The sequence below is a fragment of the Malus sylvestris genome, chromosome 15, assembly GCF_916048215.2.
Source record: "Malus sylvestris chromosome 15, drMalSylv7.2, whole genome shotgun sequence".
Taxonomy (NCBI): Eukaryota; Viridiplantae; Streptophyta; class Magnoliopsida; order Rosales; family Rosaceae; genus Malus; species Malus sylvestris.
The window spans coordinates 16,934,167-16,960,183 of record NC_062274.1 but is presented as its reverse complement, the minus strand read 5'-3'; the positions used below and the strand labels follow the sequence as shown (position 1 = coordinate 16,960,183).

Genomic DNA, 26,017 nt, shown 5'->3' with positions numbered 1-26,017 from the left:
GTGAAGCAAAACCAATTTATGGTGCCAACAAGAGCTTCATCAATGGAGGGCAATCACAATTCTCAAAAGCTTCACACACTCTTGATCAAGACAGTGTGAAGCAAAACCAATTTATGGTGCCAACAATAGCTTCATCAATGGAGGGCAACCACAATTCTTAAAAGCTTCACACACTCTTGATCAAGACAGTGTAAACCAATTTATGGTGCCAACAAGAGCTTCATCAAAGGAGGGCAACCAAAATTCTCGAAAGCTTCACATATTCTTGATCAAGACAGTGTAAACCAATTTATGGTGCCAACAAGAGCTTCATCAAAGGAGGGCAACCAAAATTCTCGAAAGCTTCACATATTCTTGATCAAGACAGTGTGAAGCAAAATCAATTTATGGTGCCAACAAAAGCTTCATCAATGAAGGGCAACTACAACTTGTAGAAAGCTTCACACACTCTTGATCAAGACTGTTCGAAGCAAATTCAATTTATATGGTTCGTCCAAACCTTCGACTACCACAAGGTGTGGCTTGCATCACAATCTCTTGCTCAACAGTGTCGAAGCAAAATTTATATATGTTGTCTCTCCCACATTTTCAAATTTCTAGTTTTCCAAAAAAAAAAAAGAAAAAAAAAATTGGGAAATTCAACAAAGCTTCATCAATGGAGGATAACTACAAATTCTCAAAAGCTTCACACTATCTTGATCAAGATAGTGTGAAGTAAAATCAATTCATGGTACCCAACAAAGCTTCACTACAAAAGCTTCACCAATAAAAGCTTCATCAATGGAAGACAACTACAAATTTTCAAAAGCTTCACACTATCTTGATCAAGATAGTGTGAAGCAAAATCAATTCATGGTTACCCAACAAAAGCTTCAACTCCAAAGCTTCACCTACAAAGCTTCAACTCCAAAACTTCACCTACAAAATTTTCAACACAAAAGCTTCACCTACAAAGCTTCAACTCCAAAGCTTCACCTACAAAGCTTCAACACAAAAGCTTCACCCACAAAAGTTTCACCCACAATAGCTTCACCTATAAAAGCTTCACCAACAAAAGCTTCACCCATAAAAGCTTCACCAACAAAAGCTTCACCCACAAAAGCTTCACCCACAAAAACTTCACCCACGACAAAAGCTTCACCCACCACAAAAGCTTCACACTATCTTGATCAAGATAGTGTGAAGCAAAATAAATTCATGGTACCCAACAAAACTTCACCTACAAAGCTTATATATATATATATATATTCGAAAATTCGAAAATTCAAAAATTCGGAAATTTGAAAATAAAAAAATAAAAAAATAAAAAAATTCGAAAAAGAAATTTAAAAAAAAAATTGTCTAGGCCTCATTTTCTTTGGGCCTAACAACTTTCATAACAAATATATATGAATGAGGAGTTTTGGGCTACCACTTAGAAAGGAAATGCCTCATTCGTCAACTCCATCGACCGGAGACTTGGGGGACTCCTACCATATGCTACTGCACCTTGATACTCGGAAGTCTCACGACCACTCAGTGACTTGGATTTTTCAAGTCTCCAACCGAGAAGTTTTCCTCACTCGGGAAATTAAGGGAGCACTATCTCAACATACATGCTTCACTCATAAAGCTTCAACATACAAGCTTCAACAAAACAAAAAATTAAAAGAACTTAGTGAAGAAGGCCTTGGTGTATTTAACACAATACGTTGAAATGAAGCAAAACTTGTTTATTGATATCTCCGATAAGTTACAAATACGTACATATACATAAATCAAAATAAACAAACAAGAGGGAGCCTTCACAAAGGTTGTCCAGGAGAAGTCTCAGCAGTCGGCAGAGCCCCGGAAAGAGAAGGCACCGAAGGGTGATTATTCGGAGCCTCAGTACTAGGCAGAACCCCAAAAGGATGATGCATCGAAGGTTGATCATTTGGAGCTTCATTACGCGGTACATCCCCAGAAGACGAAGGCAATAAATGCATTTGAAACAAACCCACAAACCTCTGATGATCAAGTAAAATCTGACCATCAGATTCCTACAGCTGGTCGAGCTTCCTCTTCATGTTTGTAGCATAGTCATGTGCGAGCCTGTGCAACTGTTTATTCTCATGCTTGAGCCCTCTGATCTCCTATTTGAGACTTATCACTTCGACCGCCAATGATTTAACTTGGTGGGTTCGAGCAAATAGGCGTTGGGCCATATTAGACACAGAACATGCACACTGAACATTGAGAGCCAGAGAATCCTTAACAGCCAACTCATCAGACCGTTTGGAAAATAGTCTGTTATCTTTGGGAGTGAGAATGTTCCTGGCCACCACTGCAGCTGTCATATCATTCTTTATCACAGAGTCCCCAATGGTAAGATGACCAGTAAGGGATAAGAAGGGTGGGCGTCATATGTTGTCTTGAGAGGGCATGGCTGCCTCTTCACCAAAGTTCAAGTCAAAACGACGGTCGGATGGGCCAGACATTCTCAGAAATGATGAAGGAGAAATAAGGTGAAATAAATCTCTGAAGTACAAAAATAAGAGAAAAATTCCTACAAACAATAACTCTCTAAACGTACTTCTTGCACACAATTGGTGCCTCTATAAAAGGAAGGGCAACAGGGCCATTGGTTCAAAAATCGAAGAGGCACCACTCTCCGGATTTTGAGAAGTAGATTTTCCTGAGTAAAATATGTCGACAATCCCCACACGCAACATCAGCTCCTCGAGTACCACAGATAACTTTGCCAAAGATCTCTGACAAAGTTTAGACACATAAATTTTGAAGGTCCAGCTACCCTACTATTACCCACAAGGGTAGAAGAACAACACCATTGCTTGATAACTGGAAAGTTCCTATGTGTGTCAACCTCCGTGCTCTATGGCAAGGCAGACTGGCAAAAATGCCCAACCTTTACTCACATTCAAGAAAACATTCCCAACAAGATTGCTTGCTCAAAAATCGAAGAGGCACAGCTTTCCGAATCTCGAGAGCCAGACTCCCAACAGGATTACTTGCTCAAAAATCGAAGAGGCACCGCCCTCCGAATTTAGAGAACCAGACTCCCAACAGGATTACTTGCTCAAAAATCGAAGAGGCATATCTCTTCGAATCTCAAGAGCCAGACTCCCAACAGGATTACTTGCTCAAAAATCGAAGAGGCACCGCATTCCGAATCTCGAGAGCCAAACTCCCAATAGGATTACTTGCTCAAAAATTGAAGAGGCACATCTCTCCAAATCTTGAGAGCCAGACCCCCAACAGGATTACTTGTTCAAAAATAAAAAAGGCACCGCTCTCCGAATCTCAAGGGCCAGACTTCCAACATGATTGCTTTCTCAAAAATCGAAGAGGCACCGTTCTTCGAATCTCGAGAGCCAGATCCCCAACAAGATTGCTTGTTCGAAAATCGAAGAAGCACTGCTCTCCGAACTTCGAGAGCTAGATTTCCTTGGATAAAGCTTGTCTGTAATCTTCACACACAACATCAGCTTTCCAGATACCACATACCACTTTTTCAAAATGCTCTGACAAAGTTAAAACATGTGAATCTTGCAGCTCCCACTACATTGCTATGACTGAGAAGGGTAAAGGAACATCGTTACCACTCTCTGTTGGGACAATTCCTATATATGTCAATCTTCATCCTCCACAGCTAGGCAGACCTGCAAATAAAAAAAAATGCTCAACTTTTCTTCACCCCCAATAATACCTCTGCAAACAAGCTACACTAGAGCAAGAGTATCTCATATCATCAGGGTTAAAAGCAAGAGTATCCCATATCATGTTTTTTCCCTATCTTTTCCTTTGGCCTTGTTCTTACCTACAAGACAAGGAGAAAGAGAGCAATCAGTCAGCACTTGGAATCAAGCTTCTAATCAGGAACTGATTGCCTGGAACCCCTTGCCTGATTACCTACCTGGCATTGCTCTCGAGTACTGATCTTCAACATCTTATGCTTCCAGAGAAGATACCACATCTGTCTGAGGAACAAATAGGGCAAGTGAGAATGATATAAAGAAGCATATGGAGACAAGCGTAACAAAACATGTGCCGATACATCCACTACTTTGTCAACTGCAAAAGTATCCCATATCATCAGGGTCGAACGTACTCTAGATTTGATGGACTTGTTTTGACCCTCAAATTTTTGAGTCGGCCTTATACTCTGGAGGAAACCAGAAAACCCTCCAGCCTAGTTCAAGAATAAGCCTGTGGAAAGTTACTTCTTCAAAAGCAAAAGTATCTCATATCATTTCTTCTCCATTTGCTTCTCCTTGTCCTTGTTGCTGTTTACGACACAAGGAGAAGGAGAACAATCAACCGAAAGCCGAAGTCAAACCTCTGATCCAGGTTGCTTGCTTGGAAGTCTGATTGCTTACCTTGTCTGTTACCTCCTTTTGCAAATCTCCTAGCTCGGTGACTTGAGGGACTCCTACTATAGGGTTTTTATCGCACTTGACCAAGCCCGAAACTACAAGTAAGATTCAAGTGAAATTGATACATTACCTTGTGCATCTTCATTGATTAAAGATATCACCTCTAGATGGAGGAAAAGTACTTTCAGAGAAAATGCTACATCTGCATATAAGACAGATAAGGCAAGTGAAAATGATACCACACTTCGGTACTTAGAAGTTTCGTGATTACTAAATGGCTTGGATCTTGCAAGTCCCCAACCGAGAAGCTTCCCTCACTCGGGAACTTAGGAGAGCACTGTTTGTACCATACTTGACCAATCCTGAAACTACTGAGCACCGGTCAACGTTATACAGTCAAGGACCCAGAAGAGTTTCCCTCAAACCAGGAGGCCAATCACAGCACGACACGTGTCGACATCAGAAGCCAATCATAGAGCGACACGTGTCAATATCAGAAACCAATCACAACACGACACGTGTCAATGTCAGAATGAAACTAGAAACTCTCTTATATAAATAGAGATCATTATCTCACAATATTGCATAATGTCATTTGTACTAATTCATTCACTAGTACTCACTAAAGGAGAGCTTGAACCTATGTACTTATGTAAACCCTTCACAATTAATGAGAACTCCCCTACTCCATGGACGTAGCCAATCTGGGTGAACCACATACATCTTGTGTTTGCTTCCCTGTCTCTATCCATTTGTATACTTATCCACACTAGTAACCGGAGCAATCTAGCGAAGGTCACAAACTTAACACTTTCTGTTGTACCAAAGTCCTCACTGATTTTGTGCATCAACAAGATGATAAAATAATGATAAAATGCAAAAGGAGTATCCAACAAGTCCAAAATTTAAAAACACATTAAGCATATATGCCATATAACCATAGTAAGGAGTATTGTAGGATAAACAGATCTTGCAAGGCCGTTCTCCACAAGGATTATTAAATATGCAAAGCAAACCAAATTCTAATTAATTATTGTAAAACAAAAATTTATGATAATTGATTTTATGTCCTACTTTAATAAAAACAAACGCCTAAGATAAAGAAACTAAAAGAAAGGAAAAACATAAATGAAACAAATAAATTAAAATAAACAAATAATAAAACAAAAAGAAAAGAAGAAAAAGGAAAGGGCTCACCTGGATTTGACATCAAGACCTGGAGCCATGGGAAATGCACATTAAAAAGAAAGAAAAATATGATGGGCGCAGGGTTCAAACTAGAGACCTGGGAGCTTGTAAGGACGCACTGACCAACACGTCCAAGTCCATACTAGTGTCAATCTTTCGCAACAGCTACAATATATGCTAATTTAGCAGCATCATGTTCATTTAAAAAAAAAAAACCTAGCATTTACGACACTCTTTGTCTTGCCTCAAGCCCAGAGCCCTGAACGGCTTTATGTCTCTATATGTCTGAACGTCTCTTTCAATAGACATGGCATGCCACATGTCATGCATCCATGTGGTGAACTTCTTAATATTCCAAAATAAAGGCTAAGATGTGCCCCTATTTCTCTCATTTCTGATTGCTTTTTAGAAACTCTAGGCCTCTCTCTCTAGAATATGAGATCTCTCTCTCTCAATAATAGTTTCACTCGGCCCTCTCTCCCATTTCTCTCAGACCTCTATTTCTTTAAGATTAAAAAAAAAAGCTCTCATTTCCCTATAATGAAGAACCCTAGCTGCTCCTCATCTACCATTTTAGCTCCAATGCTTGACCCTCCTCTCTCATTTCAAAACACACACTCACCTTTAGCCGCTCACAATAGTCAATCTTCTCTGCAAAAACCAAAACCAGCGAGTCCTACCATGGAAATGGTGGCACATTGAAGCTCCAATCTTCCCACAGAGGTAAGCATTGCCTCTGCCATTGTTGAATATGTGTCCCTTTGATGATTTGAGATAGAAAAAATAAGAAGACTAACACATGCCTTTTTTTTATTTTTTTATTTTTTTTATGTATGAGGGTGAAGAACTGCCTAGGCGTCCGCCTAGAGCCCAGCCGATTTTTCCAACCTATTTGCAAGAAAACACCTCGGGTCACCACTGTCTAGCGCTTAGGTAGCCGCCTAGGCCATTTTTTAGAACACTGTTATTAGTACCTCACAATAGGCTAGCAAAAATGTGATTCAATTTCTCTATTTTTAAACACATTCAAAACATCTTAAGAGGCGTGTAATGCCGGTTATAAAAAAAGTCTTTCACACGCAGATAATAATGTGATTAAATAAGTTGTCAAAAGATTGTTTTTTATTTTTATTGTTAACAAACGATATTATCTACACTAAGGGGGAGGGGTGGGTTTAGCCTCACAATGGGCTAGCAATAATGTGATTCAATCAGTTGTTTATTAAATATTATTTTCTCTATTTTCAAACACGTTCAAAACATTTTAAAAGGCGTGTAATGCCGGTTATAAAAAAAGTCTTTCGCACACGGATAATAATGTGATTAAATTAATTGTCAAATGATTTTTTTTTTAACAAACGATAATATCTACACTAAGGGGAAAAAGGTGGGCATAGCCTCACAATGGGCTAGCAATAATGTGATTCAATTAATTGTTTATTAAATATTATTTTCTCTATTTTTAATGTAAATTATATAAAGACCGATTTTATTATGTGAATTCAACTGTTTTAATTGGTTTATGAGGGGTTTCTTCTAGCATGATCTAAAATTATTCATTTATTTCAAATATTTGATTTTCCTTTTGTCAATTTACGCATATAAATACATTTAAAACATGTAAGTCGCGAGTAGTACGTCGTGATTCAAAAAATGTCCCCAAGATAAAAAACTTCAAAGGCATCCCAAAATAATACATCAAATAAGGCAGGGGCATTTTCATCATCTTAACATTATTTTTTTAATAATTAATTTTGTTGTGGTTTTTTTTTTAATTAGTACTTCACAATAGGTTAGCAATAATGTGACTCAATTTCTCTATTTTTAAACACGTTCAAAACATCTTAAGAGGAGTGTAATGCTAGTTATAAAAAAAAAGGTCATTCGCACGCGGATAATAATGTGATTAAATTAGTTGTCAAATGATTGTTTTTTTTTAAACAAATAATATTATCTACACTAAGGGAGAGGGGATGGGCTTAGCCTCATAATGGGCTAGCAATAACGTGATTCAATCAGTTGTTTATTAAATATTATTTTCTTTATTTTAAACACGTTCAAAACATCTTAAAATACGTGTAATACCGGTTATAAAAAAGGTCTTTCGCACGCGGATGATAATGTGATCTATACTAAGGGGGGTGGGCTTAGCCTTACAATGAGCTAGCAATAATGTGATTCAATCAATTGTTTATTAAATATTATTTTCTCTATTCTTAATGTAAATTCTATAAAGACCGATTTTATTATGTGAATTCAGTTACTTTAATTGGTTTATGAGGAGTTTCTTCTAGTATGATCTAAGATTATTCATTTACTTCAAATATTTGACTTTCCTTTTGTCAATTTACGCATATAAATACATTTAAAAAGTATAAGTCGCACGTAGCACGTCGTGATTAAAAAAATATCTTTTGCACGAGCGTGAGCGCATGCATGAAGGCTAGTGATATATACAGTGGGAAATTCTTTATACAAACAAGTATATATTCCCTATCCATTGATGGTTTTCATTGTAATTAATATTAATTTTTGGAGAGATTTTTCAATGTGTCTAGAACACGGGGCGGTACGCCATGTGTTATTATACAAGTGGATGAAATTTTGTGCAAGGGTTCATCCACTTGTACAATAACATATGGCGTATGTGCCCGTATTCTGGATACACTGAAACATCTCTCCAATTTTTGGGTGTCTTGGTAATACGATCATTCAATGTCTTGGTAATACGATCATTCAATGAATATTATAACATGTATTTTGGTTATTAGTCTTATATCAGAAGATCTAAATTTATCATTCATTTATATCGCACAATGTAAAATCATGTATCACATGGCGGTGTGATAATCACATTAGAAAAAAAAAGGAGCTTTAATGAAAAGGGTTTGAGCTAAGTTTAATTTAACCAAAAACCACCCTATATTATTATTTAATAAAAAATGCTTCATATTTAATTATACGGACAAAACTAATATATACCAAGCCCCACAAACATTGAACACACATGGGCTAAATTAAAAGCCCAAACCGAAATAATTTTATTTCGAGCCCTACCTCTAACAAAAACCTCATTCTGTCAGCTAATTTCGTTATAATAAACTTCTCTTTATTTACAAATATGTCATTTTGTCAACCAGTTCCTTCTCTCTTTCTGTTTATTTATTTATTTTCGTTGACTCTCTTTCTTTTTTTTTCCTTGTTTTCTTCTTCCCCCCGCTCCTGGAAGGGACATCTTTTTCATAGGCTTGAGAAACCTGAAAAAGGATCCTCGATGGATCCTTTTCCTGGAGATCCTAGGGATCCTGTGATCGTGATCGTTCAATGTACATTGTGCGGTCAGTTTTCGTTAGGTACTATTTATATTTAATTTTAAATTTTGAAATGATTTCTGACCACACGATGTACGATGAAAGGTCACGATCAAGAATTCCTAGGGAAAAGGATCTGACAAGGATCCTTTTCCGAGAAACCCATTAATTCCGACTTTCTTTTATTATTATTATTATTATTATTATTATTATTATTATTTGAATTTGGTTGTTCAAATTCTTTTGTTGACCAATCTCCACCTTAATTTTGTTTGCCACTTAGAATTTGCAAAAAAATGTTTTATGTAGGAACCACTTTCATTGAAAATATTCCAGTTTCATTTTTAGTTTGTGGGTTTAAAGATTTGCATGTGCGGTCTTGACTATTGACTGATAAGACAATGATCCTGGAGGTGGTTAAGAAATTTTCGGGATACAAATAATCTATATTAACCACATTGTCACTTAACGGTTTATGTAACAGAATATCTAAAAGATGTATGACATTGCAATTAAATTCACAACTTCGTGTACAACATTGCAATGTTTTAAATATGATGTACGGGTTTCCAACCCAAACTTAAGGGTGCAAACTGTAATACCATATTTTTAGTTTTTTCTTCTTTTTTTTTGAGAAAATTCAAACAATATTTTTAGTTTAGGTACTAATGGAAAAGTCAACTAAAATCATTTTATAAATAGTACTATATTTTAAAATAGTTACATGATTGCAACTATATATTAGTAACTTTTCTGACGACTAGGGGTTGGTCAGTGACTTTGTCATATATTCAGAGAAATGGACCATGAAATTGTAATTATTTAAACTTTCATCTCATTCTATCAAATTCATCAAAGTACTAAAGATAAATAATAAATTTACTTACATCCGTCTGGCCCGCCTAGACTCAGCCGATGTGCTAGGCCTCAGTCCGTCACCGGACTAGCACCTAGCGTCTTTTAGAACCATGAGAAGTAGTGTTTGTTTTCTTCAGTTTCATAAGTAGTGCATAATTTTGCAATAATTGCAGCAATAGTGTGCATTAATTTTTTGTTCAAATTCAGAATTAGTGTGAGTTATTTTATTCTAGTTCCATAAATAGTGTTTATTTTGTTTCATAAATAATGTGGGTTATTATACTGTAGTTCTAGAAATAGTATGGGTATAATGATGTAGTTCTAGAAATAGTGTGGGTTATTTTGGTTCACTTTCAAAAATAGTGTGGGTTATTATGCTGTAATTCTAGAAATAATGTGGGTTATTATGATGTAGTTTCAGAAATAGTGTGGGTTATTTTGGTTCACTTTTAGAAATAGCGTGAGTTACTATGATGTAGATCTAGAAATAATGTGGGTTATTCTGTTGTAGTTCTAGAAATAATCTGCGTTATTTTTGTTCACTTTCAGAAATAATGTGGGTGATTATACTGTAATTCCATAAAGGGTAAATCGCCAAAATGGTACCTGAGATTTGCATAACTCATCACTTTGGTCCCTGAGATTCCAAATCGATAAAAGTGGTCCCTGAGATTGTCCACCATCCATCATTTTGGTCATTCCGTTAAAAACTCCGTTAAGTGTCCCGGAGCTTTTGGCCAGAAGTTTGGGCAATTTTCAAAGCTTCGTAACTCAATCGTTTCTTAACCAATTTCGACCCATAATATATCAAAATGAAGATAGGAAAGTGTAGGATAAGATTATACCTATTTTGAAACCCAATAGTTTCTAGAGATGGCCAGAAAATAGCCTCAAAGTTGACTGGTCCGAGCAAAAACTGGAAAACTCGCCGGAAACTGGGTAAACTTTAAACTTTCATAACTTCTTCAATACTCAACTAAATTAAGTGATTCAAAAGAAAAAATCATACTTCTTGATGAGACAAAGAGAATAGTACCTTTTTTCGATTGCTAAATCGCCGTGGTTTGGGAGGAAAACGGCTCGAAAGTGGTTAACTCGAGACTAAGACAAGCACTTTCGAGCAGTTTTCCGGACAAACCATGGTGAGTTAACAGCCAGAAAAGGTACCATTCTCTTTGTCTCGTCGAGAAGTATGATTTCGTTTTTGAATCACTTGATTTCGTTGAGTATTGAAGAAGTTATGAACGTTTAAAGTTTGCCTAGTTTCCGGCAAGTTTTCAAGTTTTCACTCGGACTAGTCAACTTTGAGGCTATTTTCTGGCTATCTTCGGCAACCATTGGCTTCAAAATATATATAATCTTATTCTACACTTTTCTATCTTCATTTTGATATATTATGGGTCGAATTTGGTTAAGAAACGATTGAGTTACGAAGCTTTGAAAATTGCCCAAACTTTCGGCTAAGAGCTCCAGGATACTTAATGGAGTTTTTAACAGAAGGACTAAAATGATGGATGGTGGACAATCTCAGGGACCACTTTTATCGAATTAGAATCTCAAGGACCAAAGTGATGAGTTATGCAAATCTCAGGGACCATTTTGGCGATTTAGCCTTCCAGAAATAATTTAGGCTATTTTGGTTCACTTTCAGAAATAATATAGGTTAGTTTGTTGTAATTCAAGAAATAGTGGTTTTGTTATAGTTTAAGAAATAGTGTTTATTTTGCTCTCTTTCATAAACAGTATGAGTTATTTTAGTTCTGTTTCATAAATAGTGTGAGTTTTTTTGTTGTAGTTCTAGAAACAGTATGAGTTATTTTGGTTCAAAAATAGTGCTGGTTATTTTGCTGTAGTTCTAGAAATAGTATGGGTTATTTTGGTTCACTTTCAAAAATAGTGTTAGTTATTTTGCTATAGTTTCATAAGTAGTGTTTATTTTGTTACCTTCTAGACACATTGTGGTTTTTTTTTTATTCATTTCATAAATAGTATAAGTTTATTTGCTATAGTTCCAGAAATAGTGTGCATTATTTTGTTGTAGTTCAAAAAATAGTGTCTTAACTATTTTCATTGTTGCAGATGGAACAACGAAAAATGTTTGGGTGAAGAGTTTCCCTAATTTATATTGTTGCAAAATATCACTGTCGAGTTCTTCAAAAGAGAAGAGTTAATGAAAATCTTGCAGTCCTCTACCATTACATGATTCTATGCGAGTAATCTAGAGAACAAATGATGCCTAAAGATAAATGAGGACATAGAAATAGAATGGTAATAAACACAAACATCTCTGGTGCTTTGAACGGATAGTGAAGACCATGGGCACTTGGACAAGCTCTCTACAAATGGCTGCAATAGCAATCCAGCAATCCAAAAACATTCGTTACGGTACACATACACTGACATAGAACAAGATACTTTTATTAACCAAGATGGGTGCTCAATTGCTTAATATATATGCATTCTACAAAGGAAATGATATATTTGTTAAAAAAAAAAAAAAAAAAAAACGAAAAGGATACTTGTATTATACAACCTGCAAGCATACCTTAATTCTTATTTCATCAACTTGCAAACTTTAAGTAATGGCTCCCCATTTAAAGGATCCAAAATAGTGTTCCATCTATTAGTGTTCTTCCATTTACCCTGCACTGGAAAAATACAACATTTGTTTTTCAATAGATTTCAATACTTGATTTTCTGTCCTAGTCAGTTTTACGAAAGGTCCATACGCCATTGTATAAAAAGGTAACATAGAAAATACTATATAAAAAAAAAAGTTGATGTAAGGAAATACGCTTAACAAATCAGGTTATAATCGTTCAAGTTTTTAGTCTCTAGTTACACCTCCAAAACCAATTACTGTTCTGAGTGCAGAGCACTTTTCATGGGAACCAATTTCCATTGGCAAATAACCTTCAAAATTTTAATGGTTTACCAGCAGACTATTTTGTTTGCTACTAATTAAATGAAGTATATATCAAATAAGGTTAAAAAACAAAGGCACGAAAAAGTTTAGTTCAATTGCTTTCAACCTTGGGTCATTTAATTACGAGAATTAAAGAAAGCACTGCACTAGTCTATAGAAGAAGAAAAGGAAGAAGATTTTAAAAGTAAAGAGTGGTAAAAAGATGATACCCAAACCAATCAAAAAAAGGAAGAAGATTTTAAAAGTAAAGAGTGGTAAAAAGATGATACCCAAACCAATCAAAAAAGTCACTTATTAGTAAAAGTAATAAGTGAAAAGGGTGCGGATGTGAAACCAGCCTTCAATTCTTGAAGGGTTGAAGATACAGGTGGGCAATCGGGTCCGGGACCCGCGGGTCGGGGCGGATCCCTACGGTTCGGGGCGGGCACGGGACGGATCCAAAAATTATAAATACAAAAAGGGACGGGGAGGGCCGGTTTTAAAAATTGGAGAAAACGGGCCTCCGACCCGGACCGTTCATTGCCCATCTAAATGAATAACCCTCTATTAGTCTATCTCTCTACCCACCCATTCACTCAACTGTCAAATTCACCCCACCCTCGATCTCTTTGACACCATTCCGAGCCAGCCACCATCACCATCGTCCTCGTCGTCTCCCCTCACCCTCGATCTCTCTGACACCACTCCGAGCCAGCCACCATCACCATCGTCATCGCCGTCTCCCCTCACCCTCGATCTCTCTGACACCACTCCGACTCTCCTCCCTCGATCTATCTAACACCCCACCCTTGCTCTAACCACATTGTCGCGCGGGCTTCCATGGCCTCGCCCCCGCTCAACTCGTATAGCAGTCGTCGACAATGTCGTAAGTCTCTATCTCTCTTCCTCTCTCCCTCCCTCTATGAATTTCCTAAACCGTCGTGGGTTGATTGAATTAAATTTTGTATTTATATTCTCTAAATTTTCAATTTTTTTGTTTTGGGTTTGCAAAGCATGATCAGTGGAATTTAAGGTTTCTGATTTAGGAATTTTGCAGGTTTCTGATTTTGTTTTGATTTGATGTAATTTGTAATGGTAAGGGTGGAGGTATTGGATCCGTGAGGAAGACGACGTATCTAGTTCGATTTGTGTGTCAGGATCAGCGAGAAATGCTTGAAGACAACGTCTCTGGTTCGATCCGTGAGGAAGACGACGTCTCTGGTTCTCATAGGGATTCAATTTTATTTTATTTTTTGATGAATTCGAAATTGTATTTGAAGATTTTGTATAGGAGATGCTTGATGGAAGTGGTGGGGATCTCGGGGGTTGTGAATGTTATGGTTAGGGTTTTGCCCTCCAAAAAGGTCACGAATGGGTTATAGGTGTTGGATTTGGCGATGGTGGATACTGGGAAGAATCTGGATAATGAAAATTAGGGGAAAAAAAAGTTTGTACCCGTAGGAACCAGCCCGTTTTATACGGGCCGGGTTAGGTCCGATTCTAAGTTTTAAAATAATAAAATCCGCCTGGGCCCGGCCCGTGGTATTTTCAAGCAGGTCCGGTCCTGTCCCTTCAATTTTCGGCCTGGTCCGGCCCGTGCCCACCCCTAGTTGAATAATCAAACATGCAAAAAAGGTCACACAACCAAAATATTTTCTCATAAACTAAACAGTAAGCAGTAACCAGCCTCAAAAAATAAACACAAACACAAACAAACAGACCATGAGCCTTAGATTCTTCATGAGGGCATGCGCCGAAGCTTTCTGCCATGGAAAATCTCCCACTTGGGCTCTTTCTCTGCAAAATTTCAAACAAGAAAATAATCACAACATATATATACACGCACACGCACATATTGGTAATTCAAGAATTGATTGGTTGAGATCAATCAATCAAGGGAAGGGAGCGTCAAAATTAATCAAAAGGGTAGGGGGGCACAATTATGTTGGGGATACGAGAGAAAGATGGAAGGAGATGAAGGATTTGAGGTTTTGGAGGCCATGGCTTGGTTTTGTACCTTTGTTTTTGGATCTGATTATCTCGAGATTTCAACCATGTTTTCCCTTCGGGTTTGTGCTAGGTGGTTGCATCTCTCTCTCTCTCTCTTTTTCGTCATCATCATCTCCTATTGGAACCTGAACCACAAGCGTAAGGAATTCCAAGTCTTTCTCGTTTAGTCCTGATATTGAACAAGAAAAATAAAGGAAGCAGATGGACAAAATCATACAGTTTTGCATGTCGGAGATCGCTTATGATTTTGACGGAGATGTAGACGCCTCAAAATTAAGTTGGGGAGTCGGGTATGTGGTTTTTGCTTAGTGACAAAGCTGCATTGTGAAATTGGAAAGAAAAAACGGAAGGTTTCTAATGTCAGGAAGAAATGGGGGAGACCGAGGATAGCACCTAAACAGACAAAGGCTTGCAGTTAGGGGTAAAATTGAAAATTCATTGTTTGGGCCATTTTAATTGGATTAGTTTAGTGTTGGGTTTATTACTTGATTTTTGCTTAAAATCCAAAATTTTTGAGTTCTTATCATTAGTTTTCTTTAAAAAGAATTCATTAAATTGAGGTCATGTATAACTAATCAAGATATTGGTCTGGTGTTGTTTTGTGTTAGAATATGATCAAACCATAATTCTAAAGGAAGAGATGGTGGTGATAACATTATTTGGGGGTGTTGAACTTATTAAACGTGATGTGGTTTTGATTAACACAATTTATCGATTAGCTAGTTGTATTTCTTTAAAAAATATCGACATTTGAATCGCCCCCTTTACGGCACAACAATAGGATTTCTTGTACTCTAAGCTTCCGATTTCACTTTTTATTTCTCATTGCACTGAGTAACATGCCCAAATTTTTTATTGGTTTTTGCGTTTGACTTGATGTTGGAAGCTTGGGGCCAAAGAAACAAGTCCTAGGTAGAAATGGAAATGAATAACAATGATAATTTTGTAGGACGAGGATCCTCTCTGAATCCTCTTTGTGGGGATTCTAGGGATCCTCACATTCTTGTCATTCATTGTATATCATGCGATCAATTTTCGTCAGGTACTATTTATGTTTAATTTTAAATAAAAAAGGTTAAATGATTTCTAACCGTACCATATACGATGAATGACTAAGATGTAAGGATCCCTAGGATCCCCACAATATGGATCCGGATGGGATCCAATTCCAATTTTGTAGACCTTTTTACAGATGACATGTCTTTGTGTACAACAACAAAAACCAAAAAAAAAACAAAAAAGATCCAATGAGAAGAAATTAATTAACTAAAATACAAGGGTAGTACTTATAAACCTAACACAAAACATAAACCATAACTAAACAGAGCAAAAGCAAACAAGAAGAAGATGAAACTAAAGTCTTGCCATCTCCCCGGACCCCTCAAATTAACTTTCTCAAAATCCGACTGCAGCTTGAAAATCTCATAAGGTTGATCCCGTAGCCGAGCCACCTTACAGCTAGAATCCTGAAAGTTGTAAAAGATAACTTTGTAGAACCCTTTCATCAGTGCAATATCACTGTTGTAAAGTGCTTCAGGAAAAGGAGCACAATAGCCCTCCAAATCTTCAAGAACTTCAAGATCAATGTTCAATGCTTGTCTCTTGCTCCATACTTTTTTATCATGATCTTCCATTACCCATAACTTCATGAACGTCTCTCTTCTATCAAAATAAATCAAACCAAGATGACCTTGGTACTCCACGATTCGGTTAAAATTGAAACAGTCACTATCACGTACCGGCTGCGGTAAATCAAATATTTCCCATCTATCTTCGTTATCTCCGTAATAAAAAGCGAATACTTGGTTGTTTGTTAGAAGCCAGTAGCACGCGCCGCATGCTGTTACACAAGGCCGGTGAAAACCGAAGAAAACACAATAGGGTAAACTAGTAACATCCTTCAGTTTCTTCCATGCCCAAGTGTTTGAATCAAACACCTCGCACATTAGGTTGTTGTAGCTTTTTAGTTTATGATGAGGCTTGTAGACGGAGATTGGAGTTTTGGGATCTGAGAACCGAATAATCTTGTACCTTAAGGGTTTCGAGCTCAACACAACCATAGCAGTTATTCTGTTAAAGTACCTAGTTTTTGGATTGGGTAATATCTCATATTGTAGAGTAGTCGGCTTGCACACAAAATAATCAGGTGCCACGGAGGAGGGTCTAGGGTTTTGGCTCACGCAAAACACTAGGCCATGAGTACTACTGACAGCTTTGATCTTGACAGGAACAGGCAAGAAGTTTAGTAGCGATGAAAGTATCAAAGTCTTGTTGGACTTACTATCAATAGACGCCAAGGTTGATGAATATTTGTTCGGAATTAAAAGCCCAGAAACTGTGCCGCTCCTCTTACAAAACAAATGCCAGAACCATGAGTCATATGTGATGTGATTCCAGTCCTTCGAAACCAGCCTACAACGGCCTAGACTATAGAGTGATTTGATTCGCGTTAAAATCTGATCAAACAATATTTCAGAAGGAAGAGATGGTGGTGAAGCCATTAGAGCTCGTTAAAGAAAGACGATACCAAATACAATGGGATATTCTTCGGAGATACGAACTCAGGATACCTTCGAGGTTTTTTTTCCTTTCACATTATGAGGTAAAGAGGTTTAAATAGCACGATGCACTAGAGGAATCTTGGAGACCAATTAATCATATCCCATCCGTATTAGGTTTCTTGTATTTCAAGCTTCCCATGGCTGTATTAATTAACGTTGGACTAATAATTGCTTCATCGAGTCCCTATGCAGATCGGTTTTGAACTAGAATCTCCAGTGGTGCTATGACTTATTTGACTATATACCATAATGTAGAAATTTCAAGTAAATTTCAATTCAAATTGATTTACTCACCCCGCTCTTTATCACTACAAAGCGGCGGAAGCCGTCTTTCATAGTTGAAATTGAAAACTTGAAAGGAGTACTTTTTGTGCATAGATTTGGGAATAAAAGAAGAGTGCGATATGCCCACTATATAGTTTTATTTCCTCACCCAGTTTTTAACAAAAATTTTAATACTAAATTTACCTTATGTAAAAAGACTTCAAAAGTCTAGTTAAAAATTAATCCTCTTATATATTTTTGGATTAAATACCTAGAATCCCTCAACCTTTTAGTGTTATTCCAAATTGGTCTCAACCTTTTTAAACATTCCAAACAAGTATCTAACCTGATGAAAATGTCACATTTGTTAAGCCCCAGTTAAATTTCATTTAAATTAACTAAGGCTTACTTTGTCTTCAAAATCATTAGAAGGTCATGGAAGCATGATCTCTACCAACTAATGTTCACCACCACCCCATCAAGCCATCACCTCCAAACTCAATGCACAATACCAACTCCACCCTACAACTCAAGCCGCCAACATCGAGGAAAAGGTCATGAAGGTTGCTGACATGGTATGGACTGCTAGGATGCAGCCACCACCATCTTCACCACTTACAAAGAAGAACTAGAAACTTTATGAGCCGATAATCGACAAATGAGGAAATCACATGAGTAGAAACAAGCTCCTTGAAACTCTATTTGAATTCTTAACCCTCTTCTTTAGAAAATTGCCCTCCTGATGTAATTTCAATTTGGGTCCATTTTCAATTATTGAATTCCCGTTTGATCAATAGGTTCCATATTATATAATCTATGTTTGAAGTTTAGATTTTGAGGCAACTAATATTAATGTTGAACATGACATACCAGTTGGTGGATTTTTTTTTTTTTTTGAACAAACGAAATTATATACACTAATGGGGAGGGGGTGGGCTTGGCCTTACAATGTGCTAGCAATCATGTGGTTCAAATTCACCTTTAGCGAGAGTCGAACCTAAACCTCTCACTTACAAGTGAAAAAGAATATCATTGAACCGTAGTACTAAGTGGCCCTAGTTGGTGGGTTTTGAATATAAAGGTTGTGATGGGGTTTTGGTGGTCATAGGTTGAGCTTGGAGGTGGCGGGGGCTTGATATTTTCCAATCTTCATATTTGTTTTCCATTTTATTTGTGAATTTGTTTATTTAATTTTCACTCTTCATGTCTTTTTAGAAGTTACTTTTATTATTACTTTAGTGTTCATATAAACTAAAAAGTGGGACCTATTGTTGTCACATGTACATTTAATGGAAAAATTAATTGGGGTTTAACGGATGTGACATTTTTAATAGGTTGGGCACTTTTTTTTAATGTTTAAAAAGATTGAGATCAATTTGAAATGACGCTAAAAGTTGGGGGGTTTAAGTTACTTAATCCTTTATATTTATAAGGAGATTCAATACACTGAAATCTTTGAAAAAATTAGCCTTCTATAGCCTTCTTCCTCTGATTTTATTCTCTTATATAGATAAATCCTCGAGTGGAAAGGAATTAATCCTTTCCTTATTAAGTTTCTTTTACTTCAAACTTTTGGTTTTGCCCTAGCCAGATAGGAAAACTTAGCTTTTGGCTTTTGGTTTTACTTCAAGCTTTTGGTTTAATTCCGGTTGGGGTTTGGACTACAATCTCCAATCAATGAAATAATTATTTGACCAGGGAACGGGAGAATTCCGACTACTGCTGGCAGGCCAGCCGATCTGTGAGCACCGTGAGAACTGGATTCAGTTGTTAGAATGTTAATTTGTTAAGCTTTTTAGAATTTTTCTACTAAATAATGATATCATATTTGAAATATTTCACATTTCTTTGTTGTAGCATTTGCCTCTGCGCAAGAGAGTTGTAAAATTAGAATGATACCATATGATGCTTAGTTTCCATTGTCACCTGAAGAGCTCTGGCTTAAAACCCTTAATCATTAAGACAGATGCTAAATCATCCAAACCAGCCACTACTTTGTTATAACAGTAAACAGTTAGTTGTGGTAATTGTGTAATTAGTTGTAGAAGTTAATGGTACTAGTGTAATAAGCTTGTGGCTATATATATCTTCTTGTAATGTCATAATTATTCAATTAATGAAAATCAATCTTTACAAAGAGAATCTCAGTTTCTATATGGTATCACGCTATCTGCCTCAAGGCGTTGATCCTCTTCCGCTTACCGCTTCAAGTTCTTGATCGATTTCTTCATTTCTCGATCGGTTTTTGTCTTCGATTCGTGATTATTCTTCTCTTATCTCGAATATTGCCTTTGTATGTCATGGCCTCCCCCTCTGAACCATCATCTCCGATGAACTCACCGCCATTACCAAACCCTAATTCCTCTGGAAATTCTCAACCTTAGAATTCATATATGTCTCTTACGATCCAGAATATCGGCAGCATGGTGCCAATCAAACTTAAGCGCAACAATTATCTACCATGGCGTGCGTTGTTTGCTCCAATCATGCGCAGATACAAGCTTCTTGGCCTTATTGATGGCATCGAGCCATGTCTTGCTCCACTTCTCCCTGATCGATCTCTAAATCCAGCTTTTGAGCGCTGGTTTGAAAAAGATCAAAATCTTTTGAATGGCAGAATTCGACGCTCTTTGAAAACCTAATTCCTTTCACGGTCGCTGTATCCACATCTCGAGAACTATGTCAGAAACTTGAACAATGTTTTGGTGGAGTCTCTAATGCTTATATCAATCAACTCCGTTCTCGTCTTCAATCAATTCAGAAAGGCTCTCAATCAATCTCGAAATATTTTCAACAAATTAAGGAAATTTCGGATTCTCTTACAGCTGCTGGTGCAACCATTTCAGATCATGACCTAATTGCAGCAACACTTCATGATTTACTTGATGAATTCGAGTCGTTTATTGACTTAATCATGCTTCGATTGTCTTCTATTTCTCTTGAGGAATTGCATGGTCTGTTGCTCACCAAAGAAATTTCCAAGGCTTATCGCAAGCAAACAACTTCTTCCTCTGTCACTAAGCCATTCCAGGCCTTTTCTGTTCAGTCTCAGGCACCATTATTGCCAACGCCTCCTCCACAAGCTTTTGTTGCGTGCAATCAGCCACTTCAGTCTTCCTTTCATTATAATTGTAATCAAGGGAGACATAATTGCAATTTCAACAGAGGGAATCACAATTACAGTACCAATTGTGTCAATTTCAATGGGCATTATCATGGAAATCAGAATCGTTCTACTTATCAAGGCTCCAGGTCTAACTATCAAGGTTCTTCATCTTCATCTGATAGCAAGAATACATGTCAAATTTGTGGTTCTACTAGCCACGAAACCATTGACTGCTTTAATAGGATGAATCCTAAGATATCTGGAAAGGTACCACCAGCCAAACTTGATGCTTTGTGTGCTCATTACTCATCCAAACCCTCTTCATCTTGGTTACTGGACTCTAAAGCTACCTCACATATCACAAATGACATTGCCAATCTCTTAGTCTCATCTCCCTACACTGGTGAAGACAAAGTTTACATAGGAGATGGTAAAGGTCTGTCTATCCATAATATTGATTCCTCTTCTTTAAATACATCTCGTACTCCTTTTAAGTTGAGCAATGTATTGCATGTCCCTCGTATGAAACACGAGTTATTGTCCGCTTATCAATTTCTCAAAGACAATAATTGTTCTTTGACACTTAACCCTAATGGATCCACTGTAAAGGATCGTGTTTCGGGGAAGACGCTTTTGCGAGGACGAGTTAAAGATGGATTTTATCCACTTCAAGGATCCAGTCACCACACTACTTCATCACCATCAGCTCTAATAAGTGTCAAAGCTCTTGTGAAAGTTTGGCATCGAAGATTGGGTCATCCATCTTTTTCTCTCTTTTAAAAGGTTATTTTCAGCAATAAACTTGCAATGCAAGGCAAGGCTACTGTTGAATTTTTTTTGTCCCGATTATGCTCTAGCTAAAAACCATAAGCTTCCATTTGGATCTGCTAGCTCTACAACTACTCACAGCGTACAATTGTTTCATTGTGATCTTTGGGGTCCTGCCTCCATTACTTCACCTGGTGGTTTCAAATACTACTTGTTAGTTGATGATTACAGTCGATATAGTTGGCTATTTCCATTAAAGGCAAAGTCTAATGCCTATTCTACTTTTGTTGTATTTAAACATTAAGTAGAAAATTTACTTGGAAATAAAATCAAGATTGTGCGTTCAAATTCAGAGGGTGAATTCATTGGTACTATGTTCAAGTCTTTTCTTCATAATCATGGTATTCTTCATCAATTAATTTGTCCACACATTCTTGAACATAATAGTTGTGCTGCAAGCAAGCATAGACACCTTGTGGAGACTGCCAGAACCTTACTTATTGCTTCTAATGTTCCACATCTCTATTGGGTGGAGGCTTTCTCTACTGCTGTATATCTCATTAACAGGTTGCCAATCTCTCGGATATCTAAGTCTCCTTGATAATTGCTTTTTCACAAGCCACCAAACTATTCTAGACTCAAAGTCTTTGGATGCAGTTGTTTCCCATGGCTCAAGCCATATATTCATTCAAAGTTGTATGCAAAGAGCAAAAGCTGTGCCTTTTTGGGTATAGTTTACAACACAAGGGTTATAAATGTCTTGACCCAATAACTAACATAATTTATATTTCAAGCCATGTGCAGTTTGATGAAACTACATATCCTTTTCAATCCTTTACTAAAGGCACTACTTCATTTCCAGAATTAGCTTCATCTACCATGGATCTTTAGTTTTCTGTTCCCATTTTGAGATCAAATTTTGGGTCTATCTCTTCAATTTCTCTTATTGAGAATACTCAAAGTTCTGATTCTACAAGTTCTGTACCACATTCAGGTTCTGTGACCATCACAACACCACTTTCTTCAAATGACACATCTATAACAATGCTCTTGGTAATACTCATCCCATGATCACTCGTTCCAAAGCTGGAATACATAAGCCCAAAGTGTATGTAGCTACCAAGCATCCACTTCCATTAGACATTGATTTTGTACCAACTACATACTTGCAAGCATCTAAACATGCTAACTGGAGATCTGCCATGTAAGATGAATTTAATGCCTTGCAATCAACAGGTACTTGGACCTTAGTTCCTACATTTTCTTCCTAAAATGTTGTTGGTTGCAAGTGGGTCTTCAGAATAAAGAAAAAGCCAGATGGTACTGTTGAGAGATTTAAAGCTTGTTTGGTAACAAAGGGTTATCACCAGCAAGAAGGCATTAATTTTCAAGAGACTTTTAGTCCTGTTTCTAAACTAGTCACCATTATAGTACTTTTATCACTTGCAGTGCAGTTTAATTGGTTTTTAAACCAATTAGACCTAAGTAATGCTTTTCTTCATGGGGATTTAAAAGAAGATGTGTATATGTAGCAGCCTCCGGGTTTCACTGATCCCAGTATACCAAATCATGTCTGCAAATTAAGGAAATCTCTATATGGTCTTAAACAGGCACCACGAGCTTGGTTTGACAAACTTTTTCAAGCTTTTCTTCAATTTGGATTTGTGCAGTCTTCCTCAGATGCCCCATTGTTTGTTTTCAAAGGTCCATCTCTAGTCATGGTACTAGTCTATATTGATGACATCTTAGTCATAACTGGCCCTAATCCTTCTTTATGCACTCTGTTCATCCACAAGCTTAGTGTTATTTTTCCAATCAAAGATTTGGGTCCATTGCACTACTTTTTGGGATTATAAGTTCAATGGTCTTCTACAGGCATCTTCCTTCATCAAACTAAGTACTTACTGGATCTTCTTAGATAAACCAATATGGATGGTGCCAAGCCTTGTTGTACTCCACTTGGCTCTCAGAAACTTGATCACACATGCCCACTTCTATCCAATCCAACCAAGTATAGGTCCATTGTTGGTGGTTTACAATATTTAAAATGGACACGCCTAGATCTTTCCTTTGTAGTTAATCAAATCTGCCAGTTCATGCAGGCTGCAAAAAAGGTTCTTCAATATATCAAAGGCGCTGTTTCTGAAGGACTTTGGTTTAAAAAGGGCGCTACCAAACTGACTGCCTTTTTTGATACTGACTGGGCCAGATGTACCTTTGATCTATGTTCCACCAATGGTTATTGTGTCTTTTTGGGATCCAATCTTATCAGTTGGAGTGCCAAGCAACAATCCACTGTTACACAATCATTCACTGAAGCTTAATATCGTTCTCTAACACACACAGCTGCTGAACGTACTTGGATCTGCAAAAAAAATCGTGACATTGGTTTCCCACTCTCTCAGGTTCCTACCCTATGGTGTGACAACATTTCAGCCATCTCTCTTGCTTCCAATCCGGTGTTTCATGCCAAAACCAAACATGTTGAAATCGACTACCATTATATCAGGGAGTTGATATTGGCTCATCTCATCAAAGTTCAATTTGTTTACAGTCAAGATCGATTGGTTGACATTCATACTAAATCTCTATCTAAAGGTCGATTTAGCTATCTCAAGTCCAAGCTTCCTCTTGGTTCAACAGTTGATCCCAAGCTCAGCTTGAGGGGGTGTATTAAGACAGACGCTAAATCATCCAAACCAGCCACTAGTTTGTTATAATAGTAAACAGTTAGTTGTGGTAATTTTTAATTAGTTGTAGAAGTTAAAGGTACTAGTGTAATAAGCTTGTGGCTATATATATCTTCTTGTACTATCATAATTATTCAATCAATGAAAATCAATCTTTACAAAGAATCTCAATTTCTATATTAATTTCTCTTTGAGATTAGGCTTTCAGGGGCTTAGTGTGTGTAAGTAAAAATTATGAACAAAATTAACATTGACAACAAAGTTCTATTGATAAAGCATTCAACAAGAAGTTTATAAACCTATGAAATAACAACACAAATAACAAAACAAACTAAATGTAAATATAAAGAAGATGAAACTAAAATCTTGCCAGCTCCATCTACGTACAGGTACCCCTCAAATGAACTCTCTCAGAATCCGATTGCAGTTTGAAAACTTCACTAGGATCAAACCCTAATCTCACTACATTAGAACTAGAATCTCGAAAATTGTAAAATATGAGTTTTTCGTGCCCTTTCAGAAGTGCAATATCACTGCTGCAAAATGCAACAGGGGGAGGACAATAGCCCTCCACTTCTTTAAGCCCTTCCATGCTCAATCTCCGTATCTTTCTCCATACTTTTTTTTCATGATCTTCCATAACCCACAGGTCCATGGACTCCCTATAGATTGAAATCAATCCAAGCCGGCCTTGGTACTCCACAAGTCGATTGTAACTTAAACCCTCACAATCCCTCACCGGCTGTGGTAAATCAAATCGTTCCCAACTCTCTTTATCATCTTCATAATGAAAAGCAAATATTTTGTTGTCCGCTAATCGCCAATAGAATCCACCACATACTGATATGTAGCGCCGGTTAAAGCCGTATAAACAAATAGAATAAGGTAAGCTTACATCCTTCAACTGCCTCCACGCCCAAGTGTTTGAATCAAACACCTCAAATCTCCACTTGAAGTACTGTGTTGACTTGGCCTTGGAGAAGGGATACTGGGCTCTTGAAATCTGAATAATCTTGTACCTTAGAGGCTTTGAACTTAACACAACTATGGCAGTCGTCGAAGTGAAATACCTGTTCTTTGGATTCGGTAACTTTTCCCATTGTCTAGTGGTAGGTTTGCAGACAAAAAGTTGGTAATTATTTTCGCTCATACAAAACACTAGACCTTGACGACTCACAGCTTCAATGCGCACTGGGACAGGCATGAAGTCCATAACTGAGTGTGTCAAATTTTTGTTTGCCTTATTATCAACAGACACGAACGTTTGTAAAGTTTTCCCATATTTGACCCGATTCTCGACTAGAAACCCCGAAACTGTGCTACTTCTCTCGCAAAGAAATTGCCAGAACCTTGAGTCATACGTGATGTGATTCCACTCCTTTGAAACCAGCCTACACCGGCCTAGACTTTCGAGCGATGTTCGTGTTAGAATCTGATCAAACCATATTTCTGAAGGAAGGGATGGTAGTGATGACGAGGCCATTAAATCGACTGAATGGGATTTGGATTCGGATTCGGGTTCGGGTTCGGGTTCTCTACTGATATTTTTGGCGTCCATCTTATCCATTGCGTGTGATGTGTTGTTAGTTAGCACAATGCAGTAGACAAGATCTTGGATCCCTGCAATTTATTGACGATTCGTTTGATATGATGCTGGAGACTTGGGGCCAAAGCAATTGCTTGAAATACTCACAAGGGGAGAATGTATTTACCAGTTGAATTTAGGAGAGTAAGAAGAAGTTAATCGCATGTCCTCTTCCTAGAAATTAAAATTAAATTGTAAAGAAAAAAAGTATTCCCATTCCTGATTTCCATAGGTTTACTAAAACTTGCACGTATCTGAGAAGGGATGCATGGCCAGAGGCCAAGGTCCATAAAAATTAGGTTCCAACACTACAACAAAAATGGCCTATGTGCACAATAAATTATATGTGCCCTTTGAGGCAAAAAAACACCAACAATTGTGCTCATAGACCAATAGCAACAGTGCAGCAACTAAAT

General features: G+C 37.3%; 2 protein-coding genes and 2 long non-coding RNA genes across 5 annotated transcripts; 1 reads left to right on the top strand and 3 right to left on the bottom strand.

Moving 5' to 3' along the window:
* Positions 1–11,809: 11,809 nt before the first annotated feature.
* LOC126601458 (uncharacterized) lies at positions 11,810–14,931 on the bottom strand. The gene is made up of 5 exons (XR_007615745.1): positions 14,845–14,931; positions 14,635–14,752; positions 14,339–14,414; positions 12,258–12,360; positions 11,810–12,108 (listed from the first exon to the last, which is right to left on the bottom strand). It is a non-coding gene; the product is annotated as an uncharacterized LOC126601458 (long non-coding RNA).
* On the top strand, positions 12,915–14,169 carry LOC126601457 (uncharacterized). Of its 2 annotated transcripts, none has more exons than XR_007615744.1 (2): positions 12,915–13,503; positions 13,718–14,169. It is a non-coding gene; the product is annotated as an uncharacterized LOC126601457 (long non-coding RNA). The 2 variants fall into 2 exon arrangements; XR_007615743.1 differs by having other exon boundaries at positions 13,675–14,169.
* Positions 14,932–15,913: 982 nt separating the features above from the next.
* On the bottom strand, positions 15,914–17,128 carry LOC126602733 (putative F-box protein At2g16220). The gene has a single exon (XM_050269622.1). The coding sequence runs from the start codon at positions 17,126–17,128 to the stop codon at positions 15,914–15,916; it is 1,215 nt and encodes a 404-aa protein (XP_050125579.1).
* A 7,179-nt stretch (positions 17,129–24,307) lies between these two features.
* LOC126602732 (F-box protein At5g49610-like) lies at positions 24,308–25,583 on the bottom strand. The gene is made up of 2 exons (XM_050269621.1): positions 24,404–25,583; positions 24,308–24,315 (listed from the first exon to the last, which is right to left on the bottom strand). Exons 1-2 carry the CDS (start codon positions 25,581–25,583, stop codon positions 24,308–24,310), a joined length of 1,188 nt encoding a protein of 395 aa, XP_050125578.1.
* Between the last annotated feature and the right edge of the window lie 434 nt (positions 25,584–26,017).